General features: G+C 44.3%; 2 protein-coding genes across 4 annotated transcripts; one reads left to right on the forward strand and one right to left on the reverse strand.

Moving 5' to 3' along the window:
- Nucleotides 1-61: 61 nt before the first annotated feature.
- Nucleotides 62-4,485, reverse strand: ciao2a (cytosolic iron-sulfur assembly component 2A). Its single transcript, XM_077568108.1, has 5 exons — nucleotides 3,759-4,485; nucleotides 2,890-3,054; nucleotides 2,764-2,813; nucleotides 2,538-2,583; nucleotides 62-2,202 (listed from the first exon to the last, which is right to left on the reverse strand). The coding sequence occupies exons 1-5, from the start codon at nucleotides 3,784-3,786 to the stop codon at nucleotides 2,102-2,104; spliced, it is 390 nt and encodes a 129-aa protein (XP_077424234.1). The 5' UTR covers nucleotides 3,787-4,485; the 3' UTR covers nucleotides 62-2,101.
- Nucleotides 4,421-23,805, forward strand: spg11 (SPG11 vesicle trafficking associated, spatacsin). 3 transcript variants are annotated; one of them, XM_077568099.1, is made up of 40 exons: nucleotides 4,421-4,758; nucleotides 5,306-5,493; nucleotides 5,723-5,950; nucleotides 6,398-6,599; nucleotides 7,266-7,403; nucleotides 7,654-8,030; nucleotides 8,186-8,331; nucleotides 8,407-8,503; nucleotides 8,759-8,914; nucleotides 8,982-9,148; nucleotides 9,912-10,088; nucleotides 10,157-10,228; nucleotides 10,904-11,031; nucleotides 11,110-11,297; nucleotides 11,520-11,715; nucleotides 11,921-12,121; nucleotides 12,596-12,702; nucleotides 12,988-13,133; nucleotides 13,331-13,495; nucleotides 14,214-14,280; nucleotides 14,354-14,516; nucleotides 14,589-14,797; nucleotides 14,875-14,983; nucleotides 15,055-15,214; nucleotides 15,300-15,530; nucleotides 15,605-15,811; nucleotides 15,986-16,093; nucleotides 16,404-16,569; nucleotides 16,647-16,861; nucleotides 17,305-18,028; nucleotides 18,950-19,098; nucleotides 19,308-19,512; nucleotides 19,606-19,740; nucleotides 19,850-19,983; nucleotides 20,197-20,316; nucleotides 20,420-20,588; nucleotides 21,830-21,909; nucleotides 22,001-22,156; nucleotides 22,244-22,395; nucleotides 22,962-23,805. In XM_077568099.1, exons 1-40 carry the CDS (start codon nucleotides 4,565-4,567, stop codon nucleotides 23,137-23,139), a joined length of 7,110 nt encoding a protein of 2,369 aa, XP_077424225.1. In that variant the 5' UTR covers nucleotides 4,421-4,564; the 3' UTR covers nucleotides 23,140-23,805. The 3 variants fall into 3 exon arrangements, with proteins under 3 accessions (XP_077424225.1, XP_077424226.1, XP_077424227.1); XM_077568100.1 differs by having other exon boundaries at nucleotides 21,833-21,909; XM_077568101.1 differs by having other exon boundaries at nucleotides 17,314-18,028.
- Nucleotides 23,806-23,813: the final 8 nt, after the last annotated feature.

The raw sequence follows: 23,813 nt of genomic DNA on the forward strand, positions 1-23,813 counted from the left end.
TAACATCAATTCAGCAATTCTTTTGAAATCTGAATACTTTATTTGTGTTTATATGGTAACGACAAAATGGATACACACTTGCGCATTAAGATGCATTAAATATGCTGTGTTAAACAAATACAAATATAGAAGAATAGTAGAAACACAAATAGAAATGTGTAGCTTCCAATTCACTTAAAACAGAGATGAGCCCATTGTGCAACCACAGTGATGTTTGGTTAGCCTATATTGTGAGAATCGTGTTATTGTTTTTTTCCATCTCTGTAATTTAAACTTTCATAAATCTTCTCCCTGGATATGGCACAGGTGTCTCACTCAGTCTTTAGACATTTCAACATGCTAAAAACTATTGTTAAATGCACCAAAGACTCATATTTCTTGCCCGTGAACATTCTATGCTTACAAAAAGTAAACCTTGAGTTTCTCTCACATTATGTTGATGGTGATGACAAAAAGAAGTCGTTGTATGTCTGAACTGGAAATATAAAGGGGGAAAAAACACCGACACGGGTAGCAAGTTTATCGTCACCCTGCCACGTCGAAGCTTAGACTGTCATCTTGTGGCTGAGAGTGGTAAAAGATTTGACTGCACTTAATGTAAAGCAATTGCAATTCATTGATGTATTTACGTATTTCATCTTCATGCAGGTGTAATCGTTGAATCATTTCAAAGCTGTTGTGTATCCCCTGCTTGTGGTAATCCCAAAATAGAAAGGACTAAATTTCTCATTGATCACTTAAAATTCACAAGACTCTCAGGGCTCTTCGTCTAAATATTTCTTCTTTATCATTTATTTGGTTTCAAGGGAGCTGTGCTGAAAGTTTGTTTATAGAATATTTAAGCACCACAAATATTCATTTTCAACTATAAATTGCTATTCCCTTGTTAATGCAGTGACACAGCAGTCATCCATCTAAATTGACTATTAAAACGTTAGCGTTGTTACCCATTGATAGTGTACGAATGAGCAAACAGTTTCCCTTTTTCAATTGCCAGGAAAATATAAATATGGTTTGATTTATTATTATTTGTTTCATTGTCTGATTTCGTTTTAGGTGAAAGTTAAAAACCTTTTATTGTCTTATTTGTACAGATCTTCTTTGAGCTTCAGAAGTTTATCCTTCTAAATACAGGATATTACCAGTTTAAAGAGAACCCCGACTGTAATGACGTTTGCTCTATTTGTTTGTTACCAAGATAACTATAAAACACATTTTTGAAAATACTTTACTGATTAATATGTTTTGTACTGTTTCCGCCACAGCATATTCTGAGTAGTGGCGTAGAATGGTTGCTCACTCTGTGCCCAGCAAAGCAAAAACAATTGTGAAACTAACATCAGTCAAAATGACACTATGTGTAGCATTTTGGATGTCATTTTCAATCAAAGGGGGATACATAAAGCAAGGTAAGCCTCCATAGGTTTCCTAAAGAAAAAAAAAGTTAAAACGGTCCATTGGTCCATCTCCTTCATTTGTTTCCACACGCTGAATTTGAGGATGCCTGCGTCCAGGTCCTACGAAAAGCTCAGGCTTGTCCATTGGGTTTATGACTGTGGCTGTGACTATGAAGTTAATGTTGAAATACATCGGCGATTTTGGCACATTGAATACCTTCTGGAGTCTGGTCATCGCAGTCTGGTAGTTCTTCTTGGATTTAGATTTTCCATTGTAAGGGGGTGCAACACAGCCATTTTTTTTTCTGTACTTGTGCATGACAACATTAAAATATCTAAAATTTTCACAAGGCCTAATGAGTGTGCAACATTTGGTGAGTTTTTGTGCATGTTTAATCAAATGTTTAAACATGTTTAATAAATCAAAAATAGCATTCATTTTGCAAAAAATAATAATAGTAAACTAGAAAAATTACTGCGGAAATTAAAAAAAAAAACGTTTACAATTGGGAATAATAAAGCACATACCAGAGAGCTAAAATGGAAAAAAAATAAAATTATATAACCCTTATTTTCTTTTTTTTACTCTTCACATGAAGGTAAGGCTCCGCCTCCCCGGACACACATACACACAGTGGATCATACAACACTGACACTCTTGAACATACATGCATTAAGGCACACAAACGCACACGCACATGAAGTCAGTCATCAGGTTCGATGACGCACTGCTCCACAATGTCCCTGAGGTTTGGATTCTCCATGGCGGCTGCCACTCGTTCCTTATCGTTGATCTGCTTGTTGACTGGACGCAAACACAGAAATATACAAATGAGAAAACTCATTGTCAGCATAATGCTTTCATTTCGCATTACTTCATCAATAAATAATCAAATTATACAAGTGAATTGAAATGAATTATCTCATGAGATAAATGAATGTAAAAAAAAATAATAATCAGAAATTAATACACATTTGAATAAACCAATTTTAAGTGAAATAGTTCTAAATTAATACAAGAACGACGCCAGGAAACTTGATATCGAAAATGCTTGGTGAGCCGGATAAAAGACGGCGTACTCCTCATGCAAGGTTCATACTTCATACACACACATACATCACATGCACAAAGTGACTTACTGTCCTCTTCGGTGGAGTGTGTTCCTTCACTGATGTAAATCTCCAGCTGATGAGAAACAAGTAAGTCATGTGACACAGTGACTATATTGGGAATCCGTTTCTACCATAACACCCACAAAAAATGAACCACAATATGGCACGGAACGACAGTAGTGGATAGCGAGTGATTCCCAACACAGTCAATGTACAGTAATGGCAACAAGTTTCTGTGTTGTCATGCACTCACTTTGTGTTTGAAGGGCAGACATCTTTGCAGCTTGACTTGTAAACACAAACCTGTGCACACATGCAATAAACAGTCGGGATGACACAAAAGTGGAGGACAAGATGAGGCCAAGATGAAGAGACTGACCAATGAGTGTGGCCAGGGAGCAGTGTGGGACGGTCGGGGAGAACTTGATGATGATGAGGTACTCGTCGTTGCCTAGCTCCCGGACCTCCACGCACTTCTCTGTCACCACGTCCAGCTCCTCAAGCGTGTTGGGCTTCTCCGGGTCTCGGATGGATCGAATCACGTCTGGCTCAAAACACAGTAACACATTTTTTTGTAATGCTTATACTTCACACGTTGGTTTTATTAAGTGCAATTACTGAGTGTACTAGCGTCCGTGTGTTGGATGGCTGCCTTTAAGGGGCGTGGCTTCATGAGTGACATTGTTGTATAAACATCTGAGTGTGCACTGGTGAGGTGACTGTGGCTTTTCTTGCCCACATGACAGGGCATCACAGGGAATTACTCCATTTTTTTCTTCACTAGAGCGGAGGCATATCAGAAGCTCGAAACTCAAAGCAAAACAACAACATAAAAAAATACAAATGACCAAGAGAAGGCTCGTAAATAAACAAAACTCATAAATTGGGGAACTCAAGTACACTATATTTCTACAAGAATAGTTATGAAACCTAGAAAATACATGACTAAAATTAGATTACCTTAAATTGTGCGTTGCAGCGTCTACGACAAGAACAGCCGTTAAATAAAAGACTGGAGTTTGGTGTGGGACTTGATTACCTTTGCGCATTATACATTCAATGTGATTGCATTGGTAAGAGTGACTTTAAATTGATTAAAATTAACCTGCTGATTGACTCAACTTTTCTCTTTTTTTTTTAAAGATCCGCTTACACCAAATTTTAAACCGATGATGACTTTACATTTATTCACGTTACTTGTCGTTCAAATGATCAACGTGTCACTACTTGACCTCTTTCTTAACCTACCGTAAACTTCCAGGGCTTTCTCTTCCATTCTTGCGCTCCTCAGAAGAATTCTGGCGTCAGTGTGGCCCAAGGTGGCGGTTAACAAGCACTGTGTGTGATGGTCATGATAACAGGCAGAAACATAAAATGCAGAGAGAAAATAAGTGACTTCGACTCAGCAGGAAGACAGTTGACAGAACGTCAACATCAGACAGATCTCAACTGTTCTCAAATCAGCTCCAGATAGCAGCCACAGGCTGACATTTTGCTTTCGTCAAAAGCAATCGATGATGCTCGATCGGTTGTGCTAGCTGAAACCGACCCATCAGAAGAGAAAAAAAAGTATCCATTTGACTTACTCGGGCTCAGGCTCAAACGTTTCCTCGGACTGCTATTTACACTACATTTTTGTTTTATTTCAATAACAACAAGTATTTTGTTAGCTGCGACCAATCACAGTGCTGTAATGTGACTTAATAACTAATTTATCACCAACAATAATAGTGTGAATGGTAAATACATGTGACTTGATTTGGTTTACTAGTGAACAGAACTACCCACAGAATCGTAAATTATTAATCCATCCACAAAAAATGACGATAAACCCGAAATAGTCATTTGATTAATGGGCCTTCCCGTCTGTGTTCTCATTGGTCAGACGCAGTCAGCTGACACATGTGACGTGTCACGTGCCCGGTAGTCCTGATCGGCTGCAGTGTTTACAAAAAGAGGAGATGGGAAAGTGTCTCAAGTTTGTGGATCCACTGGACGCTTTCTTGTAATCTACCGCATGTTGTCCAAAAATTAGAAGTCTCCTGGGAGACGCGATGATGGCGGCCCTCGAGGTGGCTCTCCTGCCGGGCAAGCAGCACTGGCGGGAGGTGGGCGATGTCCTCAAGGCTCAGCTCGCCCCCGGCGACGGCGCTTTGCTCGGCTGTCTGGAACTCGACGGGACGCTGGTGTTGTGGGACCCAGCCGACGAGGAAGCTGCTCCGGTTAAACTGGACGGAAGCTATCAGGAGTGAGTCCGCATTGTTTACTTCGGTCGCAATGACTATTAAGACGCGACTCCATATTCATTAATGCCTGTTCCCACTCCTGTTTGCTGAAATCTAATGCAAACATGTAATCTGAAACAAGACATCAGAAATTAGCATAGATGTAATGATTATTCTAAACCTTCAAATTAACAGTAGTTTTCACATACATTAAGTAGCATCACATCACTTCCGCTTTATTGTGACGTAACAGTGTAGCTAATTAACGTTGAAACCACCCCCTCGCAATGAGTTTTTCAGCCAATGACATGACATAACCGCTTTGATGTGTATAAATGAACAGGTGAAACATAGTTAGAAACAAACCTCAAATTCCCTTACAGGGTCTGTTAAGTATAATGAGGTTTAAAAATCGAGTACTGTATGGCTATGTGGGCAAAATTTCTTATCTCGATATTCATGCCAAACATCTCGATAAGTTACAATATTATGACAATTTTACTATGGGTTTAGTGAAAAGTAACCCACAGGAAATTTGGCCTGAATCGTGTACATTATTTCTTCCCGTAGCTTTACCTGGGAGGAGGCTACGAGCAGTTGCCCTGGACCAGGTGGAGCCACACGCCTGCTGGCCGTAGGCTCCGACTGTGAGCTGAGGATTTTTGAAGTGGACGCTGAGAGAGGAACAGTGCTCTCCGTGCATCTCGCTGGCGAGTGTCCTGCACAGCGCCTCTTGCAGGAGCAGCATGAGTACTCAGGTTGGTCCAGTAGTACTGATAATATCTTACTTACCAACAAGTTGAGTTACAGCAAATCATTGTAAAATCATGTAAATCATTATTTTGACTTTGTTGTCCCCAATGTCCGAAATGTTCCTGATGTTGGGAAGCAATGTAGCAATGGAAAAACTTATCTTGTCAGTGTGAATGAAGCTCCCAAGTGGAGCTTTAGTGCTAATGCTTCACGTGTCACCAATGGTGTCTTTAGGTCGGAGTAGCCCGCAGGTGGCACGTGTGCTGTCGTTTGCATCAGGTCACTGCCAAATGCTATTGGATGGTGTCTGTCTGCTGCGGCTGGAGTGGTTGCCCACGCAGGACGAGGCGCGGGCTCTGAGTTGCTACCACCTGGTCCCGGTGCACAGCAGCTCTACGCTTGTGGTCCAGTGCTGCATGCGCCAACACTTTGCCTTCACCCTCAGCGATGGCGGACTAATTTGTATCCTCAAGGTGTGTTTATTTTATTTTATTTATTTTTTTGCAAATAGTGAATCTGTTTATGACAGACCTACGCGCAATATGTATAAAAATACTTTTCCAAAACAGTTTAGCCCTTTCATGCACTATAAACGCATTTACATTTGTTAAAAACTATTTAACTTATTGAAATACGCTTTTTAAAGTATTCCGTACCACCTGTTCTGACTCTCTTGCTGTCAAGAAATGGGAGACTGTCATATAACATCACTTTGAGAAACCAAAAAAAAGACTCGCTCCTCCAAATAAGAGGCAAAGCGTGCTTGCTTCAAGCTGTTTATTTGTCACTTCAAGTTGATGTTAACTGACACAAAAGATAAACATTGTAGATTTAGATATCAAAATGTTCAACCAAACCATATATTAACATTAACTGAATGGTATCCAAGCTTCTTAACTGGCCTTCCAGCCATCTATGACGTCACTGACGGCGGCCTCCTGGCCTCCGTAGATGTTCCCACCTACATGAGCGCCGGCCTGATGGAGGAGGCGGAGCCGGCTGCTTCGTGGTCACGATTTCGCCTCCTAGAGGTATCAGCTGACATGAGCACGGCCGTCGTCGTCACGCACAACAACACTGCTGCTGCCATCGACCTCGACCACTACTTCAGGTACAGGTTCATCATCATAATCAATGTATTTTTCCTCTCTTTTTTTTATTATTATTATTTTACTTTATTATATTTGATTATCCATTTCTGTATATTTAAAAAAATATTTTTATATTTTTAGTGCTGGAACAGCTACGTTCATTTATTTTGTTCTATTTTTATTTTACATGTTCATTATTAATAAATTATTTAATAATATTCTAATATGAATTGTGATTATGTGATTTTAAAGTATCATTTAGTTTTCGATCTTTGTATTTAATATGATCGTTATTGATAAATTCATATTTAATGCCATAATATTTTGATATTAATGTTTTAATTTAATGTAATGCATTTTTGACAGAACACAGATTAAAAAAAAATTACTTTTTATTTACTTTTAACTTTTACATAATTTTTTTTAGGATTTAATAATTTATTTATGATGACTAAAAGTATCAATGATTGTTTTACTCTGTTAATCTCTAAGTCTTTTATTAATTTGTTTACATTTTTCTGTTTTTTGTTTGTACGCAGTTTATGCTGAAACTGGTAAAACTCATAGTGTATAACTAAAGATGATTATTATATTTGTTTTTATATATTTTTTCAGTTATTATTTTGATGTGTGACAGCCTATCCATGGCCTCTCTAAATATCTCGCTCATCATCATCTTCTTCCAGGAGGAACCCCGATCACCTGCTGTCTCAGACCACGCCCACTGGCCTGCCCCGGCGACCCCAGCAACCAATCGACGAGGACAAGGTGACAAGCGCAAACTGCAGCCTGGCCGCGCTGGGACTCAACTTTAATGCTGACAGGTGAACATCTGCTCTGATTTATCACTATAGTTCAGCACAGCAGCACGGTGCACTAGTGGTTAGCATGTCTGCCTTATAGTTCTCAGGGTCAGGTTCCCGTTCTGTGCTCTAGCCTTCTTGTTTACATGTGCCCTGCGCTTACATGTTAACATGTTAGCTTCTAATCTTCTTGACTGTTTGCCCTGATAATTGACTGGTGACCAGTCAGTTTGTCTAATGTTCCTTAAGACCAATCACACTTGTCGTGTAGGTCTTGGGGCTTCCGTCTGACGTCCATGTACAACGCAGCCCTGAAGTCGTCCTTGTCCTCGTCGTTACGACTGATCGCCACTTCCTGGTCCTCGTCACTCCCCCGCCACGGGACTGGCCAGGCCGCACCCCCAACCCGCAGCAGAGTCCCTCAGGGGGGCGCGAACGTCACCTTAGATGTGCCGGAGTCATCCGTCCCGTCTCTTCTGTCCGTCTGCGATTTCTCCGCTATGTTGTTGTTTGCGTGCCCCGGAAACCGGCGGACCACCGCCGTCCTGTGGGACTTTGCAACCGGGAATGTGAGCTACCACCAGGCGGAGGGCCCGGCGGCGGCTGTGGAGTTGTGCGGACAGAAACATCACGCTGTGCTCCTCAAGAGTGAGTGGATGGAAAGTTAGGCCAATGTACTAGTACACTCTTTGACCTTACTAGCAAAATAGTGCACGTGTAGTTTTGCCTCGCTAGTAATATATGATATCAAGGATACGGAATTTTGCAATTGATGATTTGCGTTCTTCCATTGTCCTCTGCAGAGTCGGGAATGTTCCAAGTTTTGTTCTCGGTGTCGCAGCAGGAGCTCCTGAGCAGTTTGATGATGTTTGGCAGTGCGGCCACCGTGGACGCACTTTGTCACCTCAACACATGGGGGCGCTGCTCCATCCCCATCCATTCCCTGAAGGTAGAAGCCGGAGTAGTCCACCTTGTGCGATGTCGGCCCGCGTCATCCATCTTGTGTGTTGTCGTCATTGCGCAGGCAGGAGTTAAGAACCGGCAGCTGGACACGGTGGACTTCTATCTGAAAAGCAAAGAAGACCTTCTGAAGACGCACAGCACCACAAGCTTCACAGAACGTATGACCCGACTCTCAATTAGTCAGACCTCTGACATATTTGCATACATTACCTCTAACTCATTGGCTGCCAGCAGTTTTTAAAGCAGAGTTCCCCATATTAACGTAAGATATCCTTTATTAGTCCCACATGATTATTAAATTAATTAATAATACTGCTTTTTTTCACAAGCATTTTAAAAGCTCCTTCCAATGGCCAAAGAATATTGATTGCCTAGCATTTTCATGTTCACATAATGTTTTTCCTTCCGCACAGGCGTCCAGACTTTGTGTCCTGCCTTGGACCTGCTGTGCGCCGCCATCCGGGAATCGAGCAACGACGCTCAAAGCCGCCAGTTCTCGGAGCAGCTGCTCAACGTCACACTGAGCTTCGTCAACGCGCAGATACGCTACATGCTAACGCACATGAGCTGTAAGACGCCACGCACACACAGCTAGCGCAATGCTACATTAGCACTGAGTGTGTGTCTGTTGTGCAGACGAGGACGATGACGTGAGCAGCTGCGTGGACATTCTGAACGAGTACCTGACGGAGCTCAGGACCTTCATGAAGAAATACCCGTGGCCTGCCGACGGCGCCAAAGATCACAAAGATCTAGCACCTGTGGAGGAGGACAAGGATGAGTGGGAGGAGCTTCCCACAGAGGTGACTCCTCATTTACTTTTTTTTTTTTAACCAGTAAGTGTGTAATGTGTATCACACTTTGATGTATACCCCTTTCACACTATTTATGTACCCTTTACACACAGACTCAAATGGCTTTCAAATTGGCATGTAAGACTTTTACACTGACGTAGACCGCTTTCAGACAGATGTATACCCTTTTCATTTGGATTTATACACCTTTCATACTGACTTATATGCCTTTCACACTGACGTGTAGGACTTTTACACCTCTTAACCTTGTCACACTCCTTATTGCCCTTTTATACCAACATGTACTATATGACTTTACATAGACAAATATCCCTTTACTCGCATATATGACTTCCATAAAGGTTTATAGTTATACCCCTTTCACACTGTCTCATACAATTTACACACCAACCTATGCTCCTTTCATACTAACTTACAGCCTTTTCACACCGATATATGCTCCTTTCACACTGATTAATACCCCTTTTACAAGGATTTACAACCCTTTCATTAAGACCTTTTTCAGACAGATGTACCCATTTCCGACTAATTTACACTAATGTTTACAACTTTCAGACTTACTCATACAACTTTGACACAGATTTATACCCTTTTCATATAGATACATAACAGTTTCACACTGACATTTATAACTTTTATACTGATTTATCCCTCACAAGGATTATACCCTTTTTGCATAGACTTGTACATTTGCACATAGCCCTCTCACTCTGACATACCACTTTTACACTGATGTCAACCCCTTTTACAGGAAGTAGTCCGTGTGTCCGTCCTGACCAATCAGATCCCCAGAGCCCAGGCGGTGTTTAGGAGGCGGGGCCTTCCTGAGGGGCGTCTCCAGGCGCTGAGGGCGACAGGCTTGCGTCTGGTCTTCTCGTATCTGCAGGGACGAGACCTGCCGACCGCCATCACGCTCCTCACAAACATGGTGGGTGTCTTGACAGGAATTCTGTTTTAACTTTGCCTTGAATGACAGCTATCTTGTTTTTTTTCCAGGGTTTCAATGTGAAGAGGGAACTGCATTGCATCTGCATCTACACGCACGACAGGGACCTCAGGGACTTTGTGGTTAGTTGTCTACTTCCTATTAAGGGCTCCCCGTTCACACCGATTTGTACCCTTTCGCGATGACTTTTACCCCCTTTACACCCCTTTCATACTGCCGTACAATTTCATGCTGACTTGTACCCATTTCTCACTGACATGTACCCTTTCACAATGACTTACACACGCCTATTATGATGATTACATTGATTTTTACCCTTTCACACTGACATGTACCCATTTTACACTGACTTTTAGCCCTTTCACATTGTCCTATACCCTTTCGTACTTGCCTATTACAGTGAAATTGTATTCCTTTCACATTCACTTGTGCCATTTAATATTAACGTGTACCCCTTTTATGCTGTAATACACCTTGCCTTATACCCCTTTCAAACTGCACTATATTACTAAAGATGACTTGTATCCCCTTTACACTGTCATATGCCCCTTTCACACTGCCTTGTGCCCTTTAACACTGATTTGTACCACCTGTCCCTTTTCAAATACCCCTTTCACACTGAGTTATACACCTTTTATAGTGACAAGTACCCTGTTACACCATCTTAATACCCGTCTACCACCCCGAGGCATTTAATTACAGTCAGGTGCTCATGTATGACATCACACTTCTTCCTGATTCCTTCTCCATGGTGAGTACCTTAAATCATCTGCGCCTGTGATTGGCCGCTTCTTAAGGGGGAGGAGCTTCGCAGACGGCGTCACTTTTCCGAGGAGGAACTAGGCAGCGTGGCGTTCATCAAGGAAGCGGCGCATCTGGCCTCTCTACCGCTTTGCCGGTGTGCAGATGGAGCTTCGGATATCAGGTGACGATTAATCCTGCGATTGAGTGGTTGCCGACTGCAGTTGCCATGGTAACGTGACATCACCTGTCAATCATCCAGGCCAATCCAGCTAATCCTGCACAAGGAGGCGGCAGAAGGTAGAGAGGTCCTGTTGGAGGAAGTGCTGGGACAGGAAATGTGTGAGCAGGAAGAGGCAGGGCTTTGGCAGGAAGTGAGGCTGGATTGGGTGAAGAACTGGGAGCAGAGCAGCAGGACGGCCATTTTGTTGTCCAGACGCCAGCATAACGGTAGGAGAACATTTGTTCGATTGGCTGGGTCAGCACAGTGATAGAGTGGTTCACACATCTGCCTCACAGTTAGCAGGTTCAGGGCCCCTGCTTTCCTGTGTGGAATTTACATGTTAGCCTGTTAGCTTGATTGAACACTCTGCACTGTCCAAAGTTATGAATGCTTTGGCATCCAATCCTTTGTTGTAGAAACTGAATCTACATCCCTGATGTGATGTTTAGAGTTGAGCTGGTGTGAGTCTGCGGTGCTGTGGGGTCACATGACCTCATTCCACAACCATGCCGCCCTGGTGGCTTGGATGGAGAGTGGTGAAGCCTCTGGCACGGCCCGGTGGCCAACGTTGACAGCGGAAGTGGTTAACTGCAACACCCGGAGCAGCCGCTTCCTCAGGGAGGAAATCCTGGACGCACTCGCCAGGTGGGATACGTGTTCACCGACACCATGAGGCCAAACACACTTCCTGTGTTGTTCCTGCACTCTGAATCATTTTTTAATTGTTTCTTACCTCTTTCAAATAACCCTTTATACTCACTCCTGCTCCTTTCCTGCTAACTTGTACATTTTCACATATTCATATTATCTTTTTGTACCGCTTTCACACTGCCATATATCCCTCGCGCAGGCGAAGTATATTCATCCCTGACGAGCTGTCCGACTTGGATCAACTTTTGTGGCGCGTGGCTCAGGGCGGCTCTCTGATGTCATCGTCGTCGTCGCCGCCCTTCCCTCGGCACCTCGGCCTTGACATCCAGTCGCGGGTCATCAGTTGGTGTCTGGAGCGCCACCTGCAGTTCCTCCTCTACACCTACCTGGAGCACTACAGGTGCGCACACCACATTTCAGACCTAATGGGAAGTTCATGCCGGAAAACCCTCCAATTTGAATGAGTTTGAACTGACAATTGCAGTGTCACTGAAATGTGTCCACCACAATGTAAAAAAACTCATCAGCAGTTTGATTTCATGTGGTACAATTACTACTGGGTACAGGGGACTTTTAATACTGAAATGTTTGGATTTTTTCTCTCCTTCATAAATAAAGTCCACACTGACACACATCCACAAGAGCATACGCACACACAAACCTGTTTTCGCCACCTTCGTTGGATCCCACATTCATTCCCCATGATGTCATCCCCTTTTATGCAATGACACTAAATATATTCCATTCCAAAATCCAAATTTAGAAACCGCATGCACACTTGTTTTTACATTTCAAGTGTGAGAAATAATGAGCTATTATTTATTATATAAATAATATAAATAAAGGTACCGGTAAGCATGTTGTTTGTGGGCAGGTTGACTCCCAGGAACTGTCCTGTGCTGTCCAGTGGAGGACCAACTGACTCGCAGCCGTGGTCAGACATGATGGTGAAAATGCAGGAGATCACCACTAACTTGACAGGTGGGACGCCACATAGACATACTGTACAGTGATGCCTCAAGATCAATCTTTGACCATGGCCGGACCTCAAAACATTCAAATCTTAAATCTGTCCTGAGCCTTAGGCTAGTACTTTCATGTTGCATGGATGATGAAGACAACTAGAAATATTTAATAATAATTAAAAAATCTGTTTGATTGTTTTTTGTGTGCAACCATTCAATGGCAGTCCTCCAGACCTAAAAAGACAGTATGCCACGTGTTTGTCGCCTCATTGTCATCTTCTACTTTCTGTGTGTCCTTCAGACCCAGCGTTGGTCCATCAGGCCAGTCTGACATGCGCTCAGGTTCTCCTACCAGGAAGTCCCCCATCCCTCAGCTCACTTCTCCTGGAGGGTCACAGTCTGCTTGCCCTCTCCACCATTATGTTTGCGCCCGGGGGTATCGACCAGGTCAGCTTCGTGCCTTTCACAATGACACATATCTATTTCACACAAATTTTTACCATGTGTTCATTTTAAAATGATAATGATAATGATAATGATAAATGATACCCCTTTTCTTTGTACCACTTTCACATTGTCATATATCCCTTTCACCCGGACTTCTAGCCCTTTCACAGAGTTGTGGTCTACTTCCTGCTTGGCAGGTGGTGGTCCAGGGTGCAAGTCTGTCCCGGGCCGATTTCTCTGTGGACCCACAGCTGATGAAGATGGCACTGATGGCATACCCCAAACTGAAGGCGGCGCTGTTCCCGGCAGGACCACGAGGGCCCGGCCCCTTCACAGACGTATCTGTGTACCACCTTCTGCAGGTAAGCAAGGGGGAAAAAATGCCATAAAATAATAATAATAATAATGTGTGCACAAAATACAAATTAATAATATTATTATCTTTTCTGGACATTTGGCTAAGCAAGTGGAGTACACTTTTTGTATTGCCGTTTTTAGGTGTGCTCCATTTTCTTACCCCAAACATCCAATTTAGAATACAATATAAATATACAATACAATGAAATTGGGGTGCAACTCCAAGACAAGGCTGCATTTATGCAGTGAATAAATAACTTTAAGGGTAGTTCTAAACCTTCAAACAACTGCTACTTTAACACAGCGCAGACACGCATATGCATATACTGTATATAAAGCGTGCAACAATAATCACAGGCATATATTCTCTGTGTCGTGGGAGCAACAACTTTGACTGAAGTTTAGTTGGGGACCTTCTTCTTCTTGCTATTAATTGTGCCACATCTTCCAGGGGACCACACTACTGCCAAGGCATGTTGTGGCAGAACGTAGTACTACACTGAAGGCTGCAAATTCAAATTTTAACTTGCCTGTGTATACTGTAAAAAAACATTTAAAACAGTCACCTAAAAATCCGCAATCTAGCCCAAATGTGAATGATGTAATGCGATAGAATGGCCACAAATTGTCGTTTTGTTTGTGCGTCTGTATTATGGTTAAAATAAACAAATTAAAATCATCATGTCATGTGTGGGGTTCGTCCCCTCTGTGTGCTTGTTGCAGGCGCTGCATCCTCTCGACCCGAGCCGACTGTTCGGCTGGCAGGCGGGAAACTCACTAAACTCCGTAGGTGCGTTGATTGACCCATGAGATACCCAATCACACGACTGCCACCTGACTTCCTGTCTGCCTCGTTGCCATAGAAACAACAGAGTTACCTCACTTCTCCAGCCCGCACCTGGTGGACTCCTTCGCCCTGGTAGAGCATCTGGATTTCCTGTACTACCTGCAACATGGCCGACCGTCCTTCGCCTTTGCCACATTCCTCCTGCAGCAGCTGATTGGCTGCCACCATGTCGGCCAAATGTGAGAACTGAACCACACACATGTACAGTCACTGAGGAGGTTCTGCTTTGAACTTACTTGTATGTGTATTAGTTTGCAACAGGCCCGGCAGCAGGTACACAATTTGGCGGTGCAGAATTTCAATTTGCCTTCGGTGGTGTCGGCCGCAGTTTGTTTCTGCGAGCTTCTCAGCCTCAACAGCCTCCAAATCAGAGTCGATGTTAAGGTCCTCAACACCATCTGGACACACTGGAAACTCGATCACACGCACTGTAGATACACACAGCCTCTGCACACTCTGGGTAAAAACACACACACAAGATCCACACAGGCACCCACTCACACACACCTTGTATAAACACACACACCATGTCGTCAGTCTCGAAAGGTGTCAAGCTAGTGGAGGCGGAGCCAGGAACGGCAAAGGAGCTGATTGGCTACCTGGAAGCTGCTGTGATTGACAGCCTGGAAGTCAAAAATGTCAACAGGTGAGCATCTCCATCATCATAATATCATCATCTTCATCATCATCATCATCATGTTAGTTTTGTGTTGCCAGGAGTTCGTGGGAGGCCGCTCAGGATTGGTCATTGCCAGTGGAGTTTTGTCGTCTTCACGGACTTCCTCTTAGCTGCGTTTATCCCGCCCACTGTGCGCGTGACGGACGCTTCCTCAACTTCCTGTTGTTCGTGCAACTGCATCACTTCACATCGCAGCAGGTGGCGCGCTCACAATGTTTCTACTTCCTGGCTCGTCACTATGCTACTTCCTGTCTTATCATGATTCTACTTCCTGTGTGGCCAGGTTGGCTCCCTGCTGTTCCAGTTTAGCCCCGCCCTCCAGGACCATCTTCATATGGCGTTTGGTGAGCTGCAGTTGTTCAACGGGGGGACCTCGGGGTGTCCGGCTACCACCCGAGACCTCTTCCAGGTGCTGCTGTGGAGCCAGGAGGAGGCGGAGCCTAACAGGTACCTGCTGGAGGAGGCGTTGAAGCATCGCAGCCCCTCATTGGCCGTGCTTGCCGCTTGTCAAAAGGTGACCTTAGTCCCGCCTACTATCAAAGCTCACACAGCTACTGTCAGTCGTGTCACTCGCGTGTTGATTGACAGGAGGCGGAGCTCGTGTCGTGCCTGTGCGTGTGGCTTCTCACGGTCATCGACGAAGTCACCGCCCAGGAAGTCATCACCTGCCTGTCTGCCACCTCCCAGCTCCACCCGTGGACCCTGCACCACCTGTCAATCATCTGGAGAACCTTGCTGGGCCGGGGCTTGCTCGGACCCCAAACACTCCTGCGGGGGTTCCAGCTCATCATGAAGGTGAAAACCACCGCTGTCTTACTCCCTGATTGTTACTTAAATCTCTGTGTGTTTGTCAAGTAATAAAAAATAAAATAAAAAAACTTTTCCCCAAACCAAAATGATTCACTCATTTTGGGAAACAATGGCCAGTGTCAAGTACTGATGATGTTTTTGTTGTTGTTGCATTGGTAGGACTGCCCCCTGCTGGACATGCTCAGCATGTTCCTGCTGTGCTACGACCATAAGAACTTCGACAAAGCCAAAATCAAACTCCAAAACTTCCACACCAGCATTACCAATGTCAGTAAACAACACACATGTGCACATGCCTCATCTTCATCATCATCATCATCCTTAGCACTCTATGTCACTCCTCTTTTTCATAATCATCATCTTCATCAGCCATATTCTTCATCTTTCACACTTCAGCATCACTCTTCATCTACCTAACTCATCTTCTTCTTCACTCTTCATTGTCATCGTCATCCTTATCACTCATCTTCGCTCCTTATCTTCATTGTTGTCCTTTTCGCTCTTCATCTTCATCACACCATCTTTGTCCCTCATCTTCATTACTCTTCCTAATTCTGTTCTTGTTTGTTCTGTACAGTTGAGCGCTAGCGGCGAGCCGCCCCCCGGTGGTGTGCCGCTGCAGTGGTTGTGTAGTGAGGCCTGGTTTTTGATCTTGCTCTTGTGTCAGCGTATGAGCTCACACTTTGAGCTGCGACGCCTCCTGCAGGTCTTGGCGGACGGCGACATGATGAGCAAGGACAGCGGTGAGAGTCAAGTCAAGACACACAAATTATGAGGGGGAGGAGCCTGTGGAAACATTGTTGTATTCATGTGTGTGTAGGTCCAGACTTCAGGAAGCTGAGTCAGCTGAGTGACCTCCTGCAGGGTTCAGGAGTGTGCGTGTCTCCCGGGTTGCTGAAGTGCAATTCGTCCTCTGTCCAGCAGGAGGAGTTCCAGGCCACCGTTGACGCTCTGCAGGCCAGCGGTTTTTACCAACAAGCACGAGGCGTCGCTACGCTAGCACAACTTCCTGTACAACGCCTGCTCATGTGTCAGGTGACAACCTCGTAGCTCCACTTCCTCTCTGCTCGCGTTCCTACTTCCTGTGTTGTCATGATCCTACTTCCTGTCTCACTTCATGTGTGTTGCCATGTTTCTTCTTCCTGCCATCTCCATTCACTTCCTAAACTGTTTATTACTCACAAGGGTCGTTATACATGCCTTGCCATGATTCTACTTCCTGTTTTGATGTGTTTCTGCTTCCTGCCTTGCTATGATTTGACTTCATGTTTTGACTTTTCTACTTCTTGCTTTGCCATGATTCTACTTCCTGTTTTGACAGTTTTTTTTTTTTTTTTTAGTTTTTTTTTAAATTATTAACAAATGAAGCTTACAAAAAATTTGAACATATAATAGTAGTATAAAATGTTTCTACTTCCTGTGTGTATCTGTATGTTACTTTGGTTATGAAACTCTTCCTTTCTTGTCTGTCAATGAAGCTGATCCAGGAGTTGGAGCTTCAGCGTTCCAAGCGTCAGTGGTCCCGACTGGAAAGTCGTGTGTGCTTTTGGAGCAAGTGTCTCCAGCAGCTTGAAGATGAGCACGTGGATCCCGATTTGGCTTCCCGCTTTTTCCTGTCTCAGGCAGACTCGGCGCTGTCCGATTCGTCGGCGGCCACCGAGTTTCAGTCGGAACTGCTGGCGGTACGAGAACGCTGCCTGCTGCTTGCCATCGGCGCCCGCTGGCTGTCGCTGCTCCGCCCGGTTCCCGTGGAGCAGATCGAGAACCTGGAGAAGAAGCTTTGGGTGGGCCGTGTCCGACAACATGCCCTGGTGGTCGCCATCCAGAGGGAGAGCGTCTTCAACCTCCTTCCACCAGACGTTAACACGTATGACACCCTCATGAAGGACTTTTCATTCTGCAACATTCCCGAGCTCCGCACAGACACGCTGCTCAGCCTAGAAGGGCTTCCTGGTCCGGCGGAGGAGCATCTGGACGTTGATCCGCTCCTCGAGCCAACAGAGAAGACGACGCTAGCGCTACTGCTGGATGCTGCGTTGGATGCAGGAAGCGTCCACGAAGTCAGCCGCGCCTGTCGATACTTCTCGCTGTATCATCCTGATCTGTGGCTGCTGCTGCGCTGCCGAGGCCTGGCGTCCGGAAAACTTGCACCACAAACACCGGACGAGCCTGACGTGCCACCCAGGAGGCTCCTACACGCCTGTGAGGAACACACCGACTGCAACTAGTATTCATTACAATCTGTTACCAGTTTTCATGAGTTGATAACTAGTTTTAATGTGTTTACCACTATCTGCAACTAATTATTATTAGTTGTTGACTGTCTGAAATTAGTTTTCATTAGTTGTTGACCACCAGTGGCTAGTTTTAATAACTCATTTTTACATGTTTCTGACTATCCGCAACTAGTTTTCATGAATTGACCATTTTCAACTAGTTACCATTAGTTGTCGACTACCTGCAACTATTTTTTTTAGTTGGTAACTACCCGTAACTAGTTTTCAATAATTGTTGACCACCTGCAACTAGTTTTTATGAGTTGATGACCTGCAACTCATGAGCTTACGACAGTCTGCAACTAGTCATCATTAGTTTTTGACTGTCTGAAATTAGTTTTCATTTGTTGTTGACCACCTGTAACTAGTTTTACTAACTATTTTCTACAGGCTTCTGACTATACGAAACTAAGTTTCATGAGTTGATGACCATTTGCAACCAGTTATTTGTTTTCGACCACCTGCAACTACTTGTTAGTTGTTGACCACCTGTAACTAGTTTTCAATAGTTGTTGACTGCCTGCAACTAGTTTTCATAAGTAATTTTGACAGGTTCCTGACCATGCACAACTACTTTTCATGAGTTGATGACCTTCTGCAACTAGTTTTAATGAGTTTATGACAATCTGCAACTACTCATCATTAGTTGTTGACCACCTACAAGTATTTATTTCCAATTAAGAACACCAGGGAGTTTTGAGTTGGCAGGTATGTGAGGGTCAGCCACTGACTATAACCTGTTGGCCTTCGTCCAAGCCCATCCAGTTCGGGTGTGTCATTTGGTGTGCTTGGCATGTTAGCATCATCGTTAGGTGATCGGTATCAAAATGTGTTTTGGGTTTGTCAGCACCGTCTGTGAGCAGCCTGTCGTCCTTCGTGCTGCTTCCTCCTCTTGCTGAAGACGACGTCGCCGTCCAGTTGCAGAAGATGGCTGAGCGGTGTCGCCATGGCAACAACTACTGCAAACAAATCCTCAGCCTCTACCAGCTCTCTAAGGTAGATGCCATTGGCATGCATCCGTCAATCAATCAATCAATTGGTTCTCCTTTTGGGTGCATCTTGTTCATGTGGGAAATGTGCCTAGATGTCAATCTGACCTGTCACTCGAAGTCACTTGTCTTGATATTTAGCCTTGGCCCTTTTTATTTGTGAGTGTGCACGCGTGTAATGTGCGTGGTTTTTTTTTTTTGCATGTGCGTTGACAGGAGCTGCAGTGTCCCTTCAGTCAAATGAGCAGCGAGGATCCCGGCTGCATTCTTGAGAAACTACTGCTGTGCGATCATCCTGAACGCTTCCGGAACGCTCAAATGTTCATCCGAGCTCAAAGTTTCTCCGCCGACGTCGTAGCCGAGTTGGTGGCGGCCACGTTGGTGCGCGCCAAACAGGAGCACGCTCACCAGATGCAAACTGGTAGGAGGAGTGCGAGGGATGGATGCATTTGCAACACCCACATGGTTCTGCATACATATTGAACGTATGTGGCGTTTGAACGTGCGTGTGCAGAGAGGCAAGTGATCCGACCGTCGGAGGGTCGGGACTCGCTGGTCCAGCTGATCACTTTGTGTGAAGATCCTAACCTGGTCGGACTCAAAGTTCTGGAGAAGCTGAAGAGCGTACCACTCCGGGAGCTCAGCTGCAGTATGCATTTACACACTTAACATGTTTATATACACACGCATCGATGCGTACTTGTTTCCCAGTCACTCATATTGTTGTTGTTGTTGTTGTTGTTGTTGTTGTTGTGTAGTGGTGGAGTTGTTAATCGTGGCCCACGACTGCTTCAGCGTGACATGCAACATGGAAGGAATCGTCCGGGTGCTGCAAGCCGCCAGACATTTAAGCCACGCCTACTTGGCCCCCAGCGAGCATTACGGCCTCTTGGTGAGCAGTGACATCACTTCCTGTCCAAGTACACCTTGAACTAATCTCAGAAGCTTGATTGTCCAACTGATGTTTAAGACATTGAACACGCCACAGATGCTGTAGTTTCCAACGGTCTCTGTAGACATTGAAATAACCGCTCAAGTCCGATTCTTCCACTGCTGTTGAAAATGATGAATGAACTGCATTAAAATGAATAAGTGGTGCGTTCAGGTGCGTTTGCTGACGGGAATCGGCAGATACAACGAGATGACTTACGTGTTCGACCTGCTGCATCAGAATCACCGCTTTGAGATGCTGCTCAGGAAGAAAATGGATATAGACAGAGGACAGGTAGAACTCAGCGCCCACACACTCTCACGCACGCACGCACTCACAAACACAGGCATGCAATGGTTCTGATGTGTCGACCTCACGTGGGTTCGGCCCCCGTTAGAGCTCGAGCCTGAAGACGGCGCTGTTGGACTACATCAAGCGCTGCCTGCCCGCCGACAGTGAGAAGCACAACATGGTGGCGTTGTGTTTCAGCATGAGGCGTGAGATCGGCGAGAACCACGAGATGGCCGCCAGGACGCAGCTCAAGATCATCCAGTCTCAGGCCTGGGGTGAGAAGTTGATGACCTCTCGTTTGGCAGCGATTTCAGATTGAGACCTGTATTGAAGTTGTTGGCTACCCATGACTAGATTTTGCAATTTTTGCAAGTTTCTATGAGTTGAAAACCGCCTACGACTAGTTTTAATGAGTTAACAACAATCTGCAATTAGTGTTCAGCAGTTGTTTACCACCCGTAACTAGTTGTGTGAGTTGCTAGGCCACTAGTTTTCGTAAGTTTTCAACTGTCCGCAACCAGTTTTAATGAAAGTTTTCATCAGTTGTTGACGACATAACTACTTTGTAGAAGTTTCCACCCATCTGCAACTCATTTTTGATTTGGCAGCTGTTTGCAAATGGTTTTCATCAGTTGTTGACCACCTGTAACTAGTTGTGCGAGTTGCTATGCAATAAGTTTCCAACCATACAAAAGTTACCATGAGGTGACAATTGTCTCAGCGAGTTTTAATGAGTTTCCAACTCAACTGCAACTAGTTATGCGTTGATGACTGTCTGCTAATAGTTTTCCTGAGGTGTTGACCACCTGTAACTAGTTGTGCAAGTTGCTATGCAATAAGTTTCTAACCATCCGCAACTAGTTTCCATGAGTTAATGACCACCCACAACTAGTTTTAATGTGTTGGCAAACATCTGCAACAAGTTTTCATTAATTGCTAATCACATAACTAGTTACAGTAATTTTTGGACTATAAGGCACACCTGACTATAAGCCGCGCTAGCTAAATTTGGGGAATACTTGAGTTTGTTACACATATAAGCCACACCCGACTATAAGCCAAAGGTGTTTTAATGCAAATTGTCTCTCTCTCGCTAGCTAGCTCCCTAGCAGGTAAACAAGCACCGGGGGAGCTAGCTAGGGAGCTCGCTAGCAACCACCTGGGGCTAAAGCCAAACTGGGGCAGGGTTTTTGTTTTCTGGACCTGGATTTGCCACCTCTATCTGCAACTAGTTTTTAAGAGTTGTTTACCACCTGTCACAACTTGTGCAAGTTGCTATGCAACGAGACGTTTGCAATGCGAGCCCAAGGGCACTTTGATGTCACTTTTAAGTCGACAGTAGAGTGTTGGTCAATATGGCAACAACTTGGGATGGATGTACACAATATTAATCATACTGTGTTTGGACTAGTTGGAAAACTAACATAAAAAAATATATTCTTGCTAAGAAATGTTTGAATATGTGATTATTGTACTTCCTGTGGTGTTTGCTGACTTGTGTGCTTGTCGTCGTCAGCAGTGTCCTCGCCTGAGCTCAAAAGTTCTCTGCTCAAAGTTTTGTCTCTGCTCAAGGACGCCGCAGAGAGCTTCTCCAAGGTCACCTCACCTCACCTCGCCATCGCCAACTTCCTGTCTGCTGACGGCCATGTTGACCGTGTATGTGTGTGTGTGTGTGTGTGTGTGACAGGACTCATGCGTGCACCAGGCAAGTCGCTGCGTGCGGTTGGCCAAGCTGGTCACGCTTCAGCTGCACTTCCTCAATCAAGGATCCGCCCTCCGCTTAGTCAACTTACAGCCTGCTGACATGATGGACGCCGCCATGGCGCTGCCCAGATGCTACCAGGTGGGTGATGTCATCATGATGCCATGTGTATGATGCCATTGGGTGATGATGAAGATGATTCCTTAATGATGATGTAACACATTTGAGGTGTTGGTGTTGTCGGAGGCATACGACTACAGTCCGGACTGGGCGGAGCTTGTGTATCAGAAGGCGGTCCTAAACGCCGACTTCGCTTACCTGGATGAGCTGAAGAGACTCCGCCCACTGACCTCTGGGCTCTTTGAGGACGTTTTTAAAAAGTGAGTCACCACATCCTGAAGTTTCACCCCAAAGCCCAATATCACAAACTTTTTGCCTTGCAATGAATTTTACTTCCTGCCTAGTCAACTTCCTGTTTTGCAATGTTTGAACTCCCTGTTCAGGCGTGTTTCTACTTCCTGCCTTGCTATGTTTGTATTTCCTGTTCAGTCATGTTTCTTCCTCATGCCTTATTTTTCTTTTTCCTGCCTTGGTGTTTCTACTTCCCGTTTAGCCATATTTGTAGTAATTTATTTGTCATCTTCCTATTTCCTGTTCAGTCAATTTCTACTTCCTGTCTTGCCATATTTGACCTTTTCAGTCATGCTTCTATTTCCTGTTTCATCATATTTGTACTTTCTGCCTTGCCATATTTCTACTTTCTGTGCAGTCATGTTGTAGGGATATGGCAAGGCAGGAAGACTAGTGTACATGGTGTTAATGATTTGAAAAGGCCTTTATTTCCACATGGCCATTTGAATAAAAATTGGCAACGCGTTTCAGCATGCCCTGACGAAGGCCTACCAACCTCTGATTCTGTTAATGTCATCATTCACTTGCGTTCCAGGCTGGACGGCGCCCCCAGTGGCGTAACGGCGAACGTGCGTCACCTGCTGACATACTGCGACGACATCTATTTGCGCTACCGCCTGGCATACAAACGACAACTCGACGATGTGACCAAGATCCTGATGCAGGACGCAGCTGCCTCCAGCTACCTCAACGACGCCATCGGCGCGCACTGACGCACCGTTATGTAACACAGACACCAGAACAAGGGCATAATGGCGTTCCATGACAATGCTCTTAATTCAAAATCACTCGTATGTCATTTCAAAATTTCACCATAGAAATCTGTTCCAGTTAACAAAACATTTTTTGTAAACTGTTTTAAATGAAGAAAATTATATTGTGCGTTATTGTACTGTATAAAGACATACAGTAGTAACATAATTCAAAAATAATAATGTAAAAAAACAGCTATTTTTCCTTAATTGCTACTTTTTTCCCCACTTCACTTTCACTAAACTCAACCCTCTTTATTGTTTTTGTGCCTTCCTCATTCTCAGCAGCCTCCTTTGAGAATGGAGGAAAAAGATTTTGTTGGTTTGTTGATTGTATTATTGTTAATGTTTTATATCATGTGTTGTGTAAAGTGCCTTGTTGCAGCTGTTGCAAACGTGCTATATAAAGTAGAGTTGTCATTAAATTACTACGTTAAATGATAGACTGTAATGTCATGTTAGTATGGTTTTATATATTATGACATCATACACTATAATATCATACAAAAAAATGGACAGAACCAGTGGTCTATGACATCATATCCAATGACATCGTACGATACAATACTGTGCACCACTCAATGCAAATGTTGTCTTTTAAATAAATTTGCACATGGCTTTAAATGATGAGTCAC

This window comes from Vanacampus margaritifer, chromosome 6, assembly GCF_051991255.1.
Source record: "Vanacampus margaritifer isolate UIUO_Vmar chromosome 6, RoL_Vmar_1.0, whole genome shotgun sequence".
Taxonomy (NCBI): Eukaryota; Metazoa; Chordata; class Actinopteri; order Syngnathiformes; family Syngnathidae; genus Vanacampus; species Vanacampus margaritifer.

Coding starts and splice junctions, on each gene's coding strand:
- spg11 (XM_077568099.1), top strand. CDS start 4,565: ATGATGGCGGCCCTCGAGGTGGCTCTCCTGCCGGGCAAGCAGCACTGG. Junction 18,029..18,949: donor CAGGAGGCTCCTACACGCCT/GTGAGGAACACA, acceptor TGGGTTTGTCAG/CACCGTCTGTGAGCAGCCTG. Junction 20,589..21,829: donor CATCCAGTCTCAGGCCTGGG/GTGAGAAGTTGA, acceptor TGTCGTCGTCAG/CAGTGTCCTCGCCTGAGCTC.
- ciao2a (XM_077568108.1), bottom strand. CDS start 3,786: ATGGAAGAGAAAGCCCTGGAAGTTTACG. Junction 2,584..2,763: donor GTCTGCCCTTCAAACACAAA/GTGAGTGCATGA, acceptor GTTTCTCATCAG/CTGGAGATTTACATCAGTGA. Junction 2,203..2,537: donor ACACTCCACCGAAGAGGACA/GTAAGTCACTTT, acceptor GTTTGCGTCCAG/TCAACAAGCAGATCAACGAT.